The 12217-nt window shown below is 39.1% G+C and overlaps 1 protein-coding gene across 1 annotated transcript in view; it reads left to right on the forward strand.

Annotated features, from left to right (window-relative positions):
* Positions 1–8976, forward strand: part of cerk (ceramide kinase) — a 33694-nt gene extending 24718 nt beyond the window's left edge. The window contains exons 12-13 of the mRNA XM_033990184.2: positions 5765–5970; positions 7168–8976. Of these exons, the coding sequence (XP_033846075.1) occupies positions 5765–5970; positions 7168–7252 (291 nt within the window). The 3' untranslated portion in view covers positions 7253–8976. The remainder of the gene's footprint in view (positions 1–5764; positions 5971–7167) is intronic.
* The last annotated feature ends 3241 nt before the right edge of the window (positions 8977–12217 follow it).

Here is a 12217-nt window from a genome sequence, read left to right on the forward strand (position 1 = left end):
ACCAGAAAAGTTACATGCACCTTTAAAGCAGTAATTAGGCCTGTGACGATAATATATTTTGAAGCACGATATATTGCTACAGAGAAATACCACGATAAACAATAATATTGAAACTACTTTATGCCACTGACACAATAACAATGAAGCAAGAAAATCCCAGTGAACCATTTTTAAAGCAGCATTAAAAGGCTTCAGCTGCAACAAATAAATTGCACACTTAACCACAAAGTCACTTAGTTCTTAATTCAACCCTCTATACAGCTCAAACCGTATTTGTCGTGATGCGTGTATTTCTGTTCCTGTTTTGTCTCCCTGGCCGTGTCCCAATTCGCCAAACTGGCTTTAGGATCACGATTCGAAGTGTGCGTCGAAGGGCAGTTACGTAATTTCCGGCGCGACAAGGGCTGTCCCATTTCAACCCACCCTACAGAATGCGCCCGACAAACCTGCCCTCCCCTATCCACCGTTTCCATGGAGATCGGACGTGGCCGAAGCGTGCATCCGTGCACACTTCACGCACTTCTATATCCCATCATGCACCGCGGCTACGCAAGAAACAGAAGAAAATGGAGTCCGCTGCGCAATATATGTTCAAATGTTCGTACTGGTTTACCTCATCTACAACAGTGCGACATGAAACTGTTAAATCTGAATAAAGATAAGTACAGGCCGTGTGTTTGATGATAAAAAAGGAGTTACATGGAATAAAGGAATGTGCAGTTATTGCTAGACAATAAGAACATTATTATCATTAGAAAATATTACTGCAATAAGAATAATGTAAGAATGTGTGTTTCTATTGTAAGCGTTAAAGACCAAGAGACTGAAACATAAAGTCAGAAGTTTTAATGAGTTCCACACAGGTAATGTGAACAATGAAGCAACGGACTCTCCAGAAAGGATAGAAGAGAGTCCTGAGACGTGCACAAAATCTTCATGTGTTCCGGTACATTCCATAGGTCTGCGCCCCCTGGTGGGCACGTGTCATTTACCCTTGTGTTAGTAAGGAGCGCTGCACTGCTAGAAAATCCCTCACAATAATAAGATGGAAAGAACTGGCACGGCATAGAAGGGAAACAGCGCCCTCTACTGTTATTAAAGTGGTGTAGACACTGGCCAAAATACCGAATGTTAAACTGCAATATCCCACTATATGTACAACTAATCAGTGTTCTCTGGTTTATAGACTATGAATGTGAAAATGATATCGTTACCTCTGTCTCTGTTATTACGTTTTCACAAGGTATATTTTGTTAAAGTTATGAAATAGCTACAATTGAGAAAAAAATCACCTTGAAACTTTGCCTATTAATATTCAATCTAATCAAAAAGAAACGGCTGTGACGACGACATCTTGACTTTTCTTCTATTAAATAATAAATCATTAAAAATAAAAATTGTACGTTCAAAGACAGCGGTGGAAGTGTGGTCCCTGGTTTAGGCCTGTCCCACTTCAGCAAGATGGCGGCTACACTGAGGAGGACACACTCTCGACCGAAAGCTTGAAACTACACTTTGAGGAGTACCTCGAAGGGACCCTTCAAAAGGTGCATTTGGCGAATTGAGACACGGCCTCAGTGTGCTCTTCCCCCCCCTCACCTGCCTGAACATGGAGCTGGGTGGAGTTCTCTGCTCCTCCCGCGTGCACCTGCTGCGGTGGATAAGAGGGATTTGCTCCAGACACTCGGGGCCAGATCGTCTGCTCGCCTACACCCTGGTCCCAGGACCATCTCAGACCAGACATGTGGGGCCAGGCTCCCCGCGTGTGCCCCGACCTGGTATGGTACTGTTTCACCTTGTCTCCTGCACACTACGCCCCTGGACCTCGCCCTGCACCCTGCTCCTCTCCCTGGCTCTGGTCTACTGGTCTTTGCCTCTGAGGCCCTCGTTCCCATATCCCGGCTCGTCCTCTGCACCTCGCCCGGCACCGTACCGTGCGCTCCACTCCTGGATCCTGCCCTGGGCTCTGGCTCCTGTCCCCCGCTAGATTAATTATTGTGTTTGAACTGAATTTCACCATTTTGTAAATAAACACTGTAAATCTGCCCCGAGTCTGCACGTCTTTGGTCCACCCAGCCCCACCGGTTACGACAGTATTTCATTACAACAAAAATAACAAAACTCCTCATTACTGCAAAGGAAAAGTACAAACGATAAATATTGAGCCCAAAAATATATTGTTTCAGCTTTCATATTTTGAAGTCGATATAGTAATTATCATGACAGACATAAAGTAATATACCTTTCTTATAGCCCCAAATGTTTTATATATTTTCATTTTTATTTATTTATGTTTTTATGTACAAAACTAACATTCAAGTGATCAGGACAAAAAAAATCAGCTGAAACCACTTTTTTCTTGCGTACTAGTCCATTTTAATTATTCTTTTCCATCAGTTTCACAACCAGTAATAAAAACAGCAATATCCGACACTTGTCTTCTCTCCCACTGAACCTAATGTGGCTCACCAGGAGCTGCTCAACCTGTGCCTGGATAAATTGAGTGTGTTGTAGTGTGCAGCGGCGAGCAGAAGGCAGGAGTTAGCCCACTGCTGTGCTAGCATCTCCATCTGCTGACTCTGCTCATTTCACCTGCTACAGTTCACTTTAGCGCAGAAGCCGTAGTCCCCCCTTTGCCCCGGTGCCTCCCCAGGTTTCATAAATAATCTGCAGTTTGGTCCAGAGAGGAGGTATGTAATGGCTGGATCATAGTTTTAGTAATGAATAAGAGAAATGTGGTCCAATACCCCTGTAGGATTATACTACATCACCGGGGGTCTGGTGGGTTTTGGTAATTATTACCTCAGGGTACGCCTTGAGACAGTTTATCCCATTTAGAAAGCACTTAAAGCAGGCATTTTAGCCATAGGGGCTTTCGTGAAGAAACTGCGCACTGACTTTAACCTGCAATTAATATATACAGTATCTACCCTACCCAATCTACCTAACCAAGCCCTTTGATAGAATTGTGGGCACCCAGGACAAGAAAGCCTGCATGGAGATAAAGTGAAGATAGTCTAATTATAGGCTCCAGGACAACAGACCCATCATCATTCCATGTTACATATCAAATCTGTTTAGAGACACATAGGAATGCATGTTTCTCCGTGTATTTTAGCAACACTTACAAATGTATAAATTGAAGATGCTGTAGATACGCTTAATGACATACTTTTTGGCAAAGCATTAACATCTCCATGGAGACAAGCAGGTGGCAGAAAAAAACCTACATAAAAAACGTACGGCATAAAGTAAACGGAGCTTGACCTATCCAGGCTGTGGCTCAGTTTGTTTGTGCAGGTATGAGTGCAGACCAGAGGGGACCCAAACCTCTCCCCAATCAAGCCGGAGCATGGCACAGTTCGATTGGTCTGGTGTGAGTGTGCCCTTACTCTAGGTGATGATGGAGGAAAAATCCACAAGAGCCAAGGCGAGCACGCAAACTCCACAGAGAAATCTCCACATGATTTGATCCTGTAATTTTATACTGTTGATGCAAGGCAGCAGTGCTTATCACACCATACTGTCATTTTAGGTCAATCTTGAATCTTTCCTGATTTTGTTCTAGATCGGTGCTGCTGAATTTTGACCTGTTTCTACTGTAATTAGTACGGCATGTATCTGTGTTTGAAAATGACTTCTGTAAGACGAAGGCGGCTGGAATCCAATGCAGCAGGACATGTGATCAAAATATCACAGCCAATCCTGCTTGACTACTGAATTGGAACAAGCTCAATGAAAAATGAGCCATTTAGCAGAAGGAAATGGTGAAATGGAAGATGCTGTTAGACTGAGAAGATTTGGCCGCTGTGTGATGTGTGGAGCGTGTCTTTAGCCAGATTAACGTTCACTAAATCAGTCTTTACCAAAAACAAGCAGAGAGCACTGCTGGGATCATATCACCACGCTGCTCAAGCAGAAAGATGCTAGAAAATGAGGGAATGGGAAAGACAGAATATTTGGCAGTGTGTTTTTGAATTCCGTTTGTAACAGCTAACCAATTGAACTTGAGTATAAATGTGGATCTGGATTTTGTGTGTAATTTTGTATTAAAGGTGCACCATCATGGAGATGTTATTGCTTTGCTTGGATTTTTCGACTATAAGGAATGAATTAATAATAATAATGATAATAATAATAATAATAATAATAATAATAATAATAATAATGCATTAGTCCTATATAGCGCTTTACCAGACACTCAAAGTCATTTTACAAGTTCATTCATTATTCATTCAGTCCATGCTCGGGGGTGTTAAGTTTAAGCTGCCAATCTGCACCATGGGCCCCTCCGACCAACACCAACACGTGCGCACATACCACTTTTATATTAGACAACCTGGTTGAAGTGCCTTGCCTAAGGACACAATGACAGTTTTGCTTCTGGCATCCCACTGTGGCACCTGGAATTCTCAGAGGTCTTTCATCTAAGTTACTAACCAGGCCCAGCCCGGTTTAGCTTCTGACATGTGACGAGATCAGACTTTGACAAGGAGGTTTGACAACATTACACTTCTCTCTCTCCATAAACAAGCAGGCCTCACTACTCGGTCAAGTTACAGATCATATCTGCGGAGAGGCAACCCTGCTCACATTAAGATTTTTTTGTTTGTTTGTTTTTTTCTTCATTTTTTTTGTTTTATTTTGGGGTTTTTAAACATGAAAAAATATATCTATGGTGGCAGACCCCACACCAGAAAAATTACTTAGTGTGTCTTTTAAACCAAACTAAAAGTGAGTAACTTTTTCTTATTATCCTTATTGGTAGAATAAGTCTTTGTCAGAATAATATCTAATCGAAATTATAATTTTTAAATATGTCACAAAGTGAGGACTAAAGTAGAACAAGTCAGTGACTAAAATCCAGTCTTACAAGGTTTTTAATTCAACCCAAGTACAACTAATCAAGATGTGGATTAGCTATAAACCATAAATGAAACAAAATCAGGACATGAACTGCAACTGAAATCTTAGCCCTGCCATTTGGAGCCATACCTCACTTTGGGGGCCACTAAACTAGTACTCCTGCTTTACTTGGCACATATCAAGCTGAAGAGAGTACTATGAGTGATAAGGACTGAGTGACTTTGCATCTCCGTTCACTTAATATCAGCCTCAGTGTCCAGCCGAGCGAGGAGAAACAGGAGTGAGGCGGCTCTAAGCGTATTCATGGCCTTGTCAGAAAGCCTTTTAGGCCCAACGTCCCGCGTGAATGCAAAGAGCACGCTCATAAAGTGGCTCTGATGTGAAATAAATGGTTGTCAGTGAGTTTTTTGGATGAGTGGGGCGAGATAGACAGTGGACAGGCAGAAGAATAAAGAGTGTAGCGAAAAGGAAGTGGCACTTTGTGAAGAGAAGCAAGTCTCAGATATCAGACATTTAAAAAAGGATTGACTAGCCTATTATTTCTTTACGACTTACATCATTTTAAGTATTTTATTATCATAAAATTTTAAAATAAATATTAGTTTTATGATTAGTTTTGTCCTGCCACAAAATACAGTGGAAAATTTACGTCAACCTGTTCATCAGAAGCACAGGATTTCCATGGGTTACATTATGATGAAAAATTAGGACTGTTGCCATAGTGATTAACAATTTAAACTAATGATATATCTTTTGAATGGAAAAAAGTCCTCAAAAAATTGTAGATAACAGGAACCTAAAATCCATGGTTGTTTTATAAAGATGCACATTACTTTTATTAGAAATTCAAATGTTTTTCTTACATTTTCAGAATAATCCGTTCTGCTCTTCTTCTCAGTTTGACCACGTGTTTGTCGAGGTCCACCGAGTCAAGAAGTTTGATTTCCAGCCACGGAACAGTGAAACGGTTTCCCTGGAGGACCTCAGTGAGAAGAGCACCTTTACACCGGTATGCCCCGGCCCCTGCACGTGTAACTGTGGCTCCGCCCACAGCAGCTGGACCTGCGATGGCGAGATCCTGCCTCATATCGCCATTCAAGTCAGGTAATCGTTGAAAGGGTTAATCCAAAAATGGGGTGGTATTACAGAAAAAAGTGCAGTTAATCATGCTCTGTGTCACTTTTTGGGTATGGAGAGTATGTAATAGTGACAGATTTGTCTCCATGGGGATATTATTGCTTTGCTAGGAATGTTTCACACTATGGCATTGAACCTGTCCATTGTTTATATTGCTAATAAATGTATATTTCTAATAAAGTCCTTTAAAAACGTACCTCCTTGTTGGTAGCAGGGTTGCCAGCCACAGCCATACTGTAAAACATTTCAGGCAAAGCAGTAATATGCCCATGGAGACAAGCAGGTGTCAGAAACGTTACATTGTGCACTATACACAATACAAACAAATAATGAAATTAAATTTAAAAAAACAAACAAAAAACTGATCTAAAACTTATCCAAGATGTACATGTTATTATCAGCCTTGGCGTGACGCAAGCAACAACTGTGTTTTAGTTAGGGATTAGTTTCTACTATTTAATATAAGACTAATTCCAATTTCCCTAGTACACAGTGTTCTTCCCCTATACTCTTCGATCTCTGTACGTTCCTATGGCACAGCAGGACACATCATTTATTTCATGCTCCATTGTACTTAGCCAATGATGCATGGCTCTGTAATGTTACTAATTTAACAGCCCTCCCCATGTTAAAAGGCTACTCCCCTTTAATTAAAGCATGAGTCTGTCCCTTTATTGCCTCTTCCCTGTGCTAATCGCTCTCACAGTGAGCTGGTCTGAGTGCTGTGTTGATAATTAATGGTTTTAGTTCAGGCGAAACGGAAAGAAAGTGGGAAAAAGAAGAAAAACGAGCAGAGTTTAGATGTAGAGGAATGATAAAAGCGAATAGTTTTGGGAGGATTAAAATATTGTGATCTTGGCTGGTTCAAAGTCATCATACAGCATTTCAAGACTTTTTAGAAAATGCTGTAGTGCTGGTATACGAATGTGTGTGTATGTTTGAGTTATATATTATAAATCAACTACTTTTACTTTTTGATTCTGTAAATTGTTACGTCAACCAAATGGGCATTTTCTGCTATAAACTGGTATAATGCATCCTTCTTTTGGTCCTTGTGTTGATTGTACATTGTCGATGTATAATTTTTTTTTTTTTTTTATTCTCACAGATCCAGCTATTATATATTATCTTGTAACAATCTTTCTACTTTGTGTCTCTATGCAGTGTCCAGTGCCAGTTGGTTCACCTGTTTGCCCGTGGCATTGAAGAGACACAAGAACAGCAACAGTTTGTTTTTGAGGATCTCTGACAATGTGGAGACTAATATTTAGCTGCAAAAGGCTGAGTGGATCTTGGCAAGAAGAAGATACAAATATGTTCTTATGTTTATTGTACAAAAACAGGTGATACTACAGTAATCCTATTTCAAAGTGATTTTGAATTGATATATATGGAGAATACTGGTTTGCAAAGGCAGACCAGGTGTTATTGTTGTAGTTAGATTCCTGTGCCATTGCCACAGCTTGCTCAAAGTTTGACTGTGGGCAAGAATGTTCTTTTCTCCAAGTGCCTTATGAAGCCTAAGCTATTCCTTTAAAAGGTAACATGAAAGTAAAAAAGTGTTAAGAGATTTTTATAGACAAAATATGTTTATCTGGTGCCATTTGGAGCTTGAAATGCAATATGCCCAGTTTTTCTATCTTAAAAGTGACTTGTGCATTTCTTTGAAAATATGTTTTCACTTTGCATCTAAAGGAAAACAGAGTTCCACATTGAGCATGACTGAGCTGGCCTCAACCAACAATCTTTTTTTTTTTTTTTTTTACCTTTTGTCATGAAGGACAATTCAAATTGAATATTCTCTCAGAGAGACATTTGTGCTCTGGAAGGCCAGTGAGCCATAAAGATAAACTTAAAAGCACAAAAAACAAAGCACCTAGATCTGATTGTTACTTTGATCTGATTGTTGTAACTGTGGCCCCGGTGAAGTTGATTTTAGCCAGAAGCGCTAATGGAAAGCGGAATACTGTGCTAATACTCTAACATTGCCCCAATGGATTGTGGGTAATAAGGCAAAGTGGTGACTAAGTGATCCGGGGCTTCTCTGCACTGCTGCTCTGCACCTGTGACTCTGAGATCTGATCTTCACTGGTAAAACCAATGATAGCTCAATCATCAGATGAGGTTATGCACATTTACAAACCTTTAATCCTCATTAGGAATAATCTGGTGGTCTGGAAATAAACCCAGTCTGCTCTTTAATAGAAGCATTATTTCAATAGAATCAAATAAAGTAAAATCAAAGACAGTTATAAGTACATATAATGTAAATTCTTACTTTATGCATTAAATAGCACATACATCAGCCTTTTGGTAATACTATAATTACTACATGTTAAAGCATGGATATTACCTGAGTCGTTTGGAGCTAGCGTCACTTGATTGAAATACTTCTGTCATGTTGTTTTTTACAGTTACCCCTGGCTAAACATAATTTTTGCACTGTTCCACCCAATAGTTCAGCTCCCTATTAAATACATGTGAGTTGTTTTAATTATTCCTCTAATCTCATCACTTATTCAGAACTATGCAAAATTGTGAGAAGGAAGAAGCCAATTTTGCAATGATGAATACAAATTTAAATGGCTCTAACCTTATTTCATTCATATCAATTAGACTATGCTTAGTACTGTACACTATGTTTTTGTCTTTATATTCCTGAGGTGGTGAGTCCTTCTCTGTGCACTTGTTCATTTCACGCTGTAAAAGTCGGCTCTCCATGAACGTGGTCCAACTCCTAATACAGGCCTATAATGTTTCACCTTCAAATCTACTTTAGGATGTTCTTCTGGTGCTTTTAAATCTCTGAAATGTACAAAACACTGCAGAAAGATGTGAGGGGATGCAACAAAAGTTAGATGTTTATGACTGAGAAGACAAAAATGTGCTACGTATTGCAAGTACTCTATGCGGTGTGTATCTCTGTAGATGACTAATTTATTTGCTTAATAAAATCTTTTGAAATCACATGTTCATTCTTGTTCGTTATCTCTTATGTTTAACTAAGAAAAATATAATTCATCAAACCTAAAGTCTGTTGTTTTATCTAATTTTAGATTTTAATTGGGAAGTGTGAAATGAGAAATATAATTAGACTTATATAAGACAATGAAGCCTTTACAACCATTTCTAAAACACAATCAAACTTGTTTAAAAGCAAAGACAAATGTTAAATTACTCTGCTACAAGAAACTCAAATTGAGCTAATTAAGATTTCAAATACAAAATAAATGACGTGCTCCATGTTTTAGCTGTTCACAAGGTCAGTCAGTAACTTCTGGAAGCACTGAAGTGTAGATGTATAAAACTCAGTATTACGTTTATCGGTTAGACTCTCAAACAACTCGGATCGCTGCTTTTGTTCCACAGCACACGAATACAGCAAAAGCTTTCTGGGGACACAGAAAGGTCAAGATTATGAATGATCTTACATAGTGTTCCTTTAACTTTGAGGAGTTAAAGGAACACTATGTTGTCAGTGGTCAATATGTTTGTTACCTTTATAGTTACCCAGTCTCGGAGATGTTTATGAAATTTATTTTGTCATAGAAATGGATCAATTATTGCCTGCGATCCAGAATACACACTTCTTCAATACTTTGCAAAGATGTGAGTCTGGTCACCGGTGATTCTTCCTGTTTTTAAATGGGTGTGATTGACAGGTGGATTAGCCAATCAGGGACAAGCACGGTCCATCCGCAAAGGAAAAAAGAAAGGAAAAATCATCACAGAACATCACAGATTTCTACAGAATCATTGAGCGAAGCATTAAACTCTATAAATCTAAGGTGAGATACATTTTTATTTGATTGTATTTGTAAAGCATAGGTGACCAATGAGCTCCTTCGTGTCACTGAAAAAAAAAAAAATCGAGTTGCACAATCACGTTTGACTGTTTATTTGAGATGCAACAGAGGCCAGGGGGACCAGACTGATATCAATCTACATAAAAAATACAGAGAGATGTCATTCTGAATTTGCCAGACAAGGATCAGTTAAGGAATTAGGAATTTTACAATCTTGGCGAAGCAAAGTATTTGTATAAGAGATCCAAAACTAGGCCTGGTCTGATCTGTATATACACAACTTTTTCTCACCCCACTCTTGTTCACAGAAAACAGCTCTGCCTTGTTTCCAGTCACAGCACAGGGATTCTCCAGCCTCTCATCTCCTCAACAGCACCAAATTGTTTTCCTCTCCCTATTGTCTGCTCTTTCTTCTTCATTTTCTGATTTTGCCACTTCCTCATTGATTTATCCTCCGTCTGTGTGTGGGGCCCGCTGAGGACTGCTATCTCATTCCCCTGTCCCACCTGAGACGCAAGGTAAGGCTGAAGATGTCACACTCTCACACACACACACACACACACGGACGCACATACACACATACAGAACGAGGAGCTGGCCTGGATTCACCGCTGTCCTCACCCCAAGAAACATTTCCTAACGGGACACGACGGAGCGGGACGGCCCCGATACTCTCATTCACACATCCCCACCCCCTCATCCTTCTGTGCTGCTTCACACACTGAGAGGTTTGTTCCACATAAAGGAGAAAAAGCTGATTTGAAGCATGTATTATCAGCTCCAAACTTCGAGTCGGCCTTCTCTCTATATATACGTCTGTGGGTTTGGGTTTTGCGGCATAAACGACACTTGTTTAAAGCAGTTATGATTTTTTTGACTTGCTTCCGACATTGTAGCAAATTAAATGTTTGTAGACTCATACATTCAGCTTTTTTTTATATTACTTTTGATGCCCTTCTTGACACAACCTTTTAAATGTATTAAGTTTTGAGAGTACCCTATATTGCTATGATGCATGAAAACAAAATAACCTATTACCTAGGATGGTGAAAAAGTCTATTCTTGCAATGCGTCAGTACTAAAACTAGAAGTGAAAGTGGATACTCACCTGAGAAAGTATTCGTACTGAAGACTGCAACAAAAAAAATATGATGCCATACAAAACAAAAATTGGAAGAGAACCATATCTGACCAGGAATTGGAAATCTTATCTTATATACAATGGAAAACTTGCAACTCGATAAAATGGAAAGAGTTCTGTTGGAAGAATTTGGTTAGGTTTTTCAAAACACCAGCCCAGGAAAGACATTACAACAAAACATCAAACTGTTAGAGGCAATGTGGTGGACTGGATGCAAACCACTGTCATATATTTTGGACATACAGTGTTTTGGTTTTCATATTATTGCATTTTGTAGGGAAATTGACAAATCATTAAAAAACATTTTGACTTGAAACAATGTACCTGTGTCTCCTGATGGGTGGAAACGTGTCATACAAAGTTAAAAAACCTCTTGAGCGCAGCTGTTAGGAAAGATATAACTATGAAATGGCTTAAACCAGACATACCAACACTGAATGAATGATGGAATGAATGAATTGCAACAAGACAAATGGGAATGGTGGACAGAATTTAGCAAAACTGTAAGAGCAGACTTTGTTTGCCCTTTTATTTAAATGATTGTTTTGCTTGCAAGTGATAGATGTGACTATTCATGTATATGCATCAAAGGCACTCCCCACATGTTATATCATAGTATTTTTCATATCGCTTCAAATATGAAAAATAAAGAATTGCAAAAAAAAAAAAAAAAAAAAGAGAGAAAGTATAGATACTGAAAAAAGCACATAGGTCAAGCTTTCCTGAATAGTTTTAAAACTTTACAGTCTAAGACCAGTGGTAATACAGTGCATATTAAAGAAACTACTATTGGTGCAGTCGTGCATTGTCCACATAATGTGTTTTTGTATTGTGCCATTTCCTTAGTATTGAAATTGAGTTTAAAATTGTAGTATCAATCATTCCAGTACAACACTATTACATAATCATATTGCCAAAACACATCTCATTCTCTCCACAAGCGTACATGAACGAAGCGATATCTCTCTTCGCTTATTCGTATACGTTCATAAACTGCAGCTTGTCCCTGTAAATACTTGGGATCCTGAAGTGTCATTTGCTGCCACCTCTGAGAACATATTTTAAAAGAATGAATTATATTTTATTTCAGTCCAACACTATGTAATCAGCCGCTCGCATCAACATCAAGTTTGTATTGTTTTGTATTCTGTCATTTTAAAGGTCCCATATTACACAAAATGGACTCCTGTGAGCTTTAAAACACTGTCCCTTTTACCTTTAGCTTAGAAGAGATGGGCAATTCCAGTTCTGAAATCACCCAAATGAT

The sequence above is a fragment of the Periophthalmus magnuspinnatus genome, chromosome 23 (assembly GCF_009829125.3).
Source record: "Periophthalmus magnuspinnatus isolate fPerMag1 chromosome 23, fPerMag1.2.pri, whole genome shotgun sequence".
Lineage (NCBI taxonomy): Eukaryota > Metazoa > Chordata > Actinopteri > Gobiiformes > Gobiidae > Periophthalmus > Periophthalmus magnuspinnatus.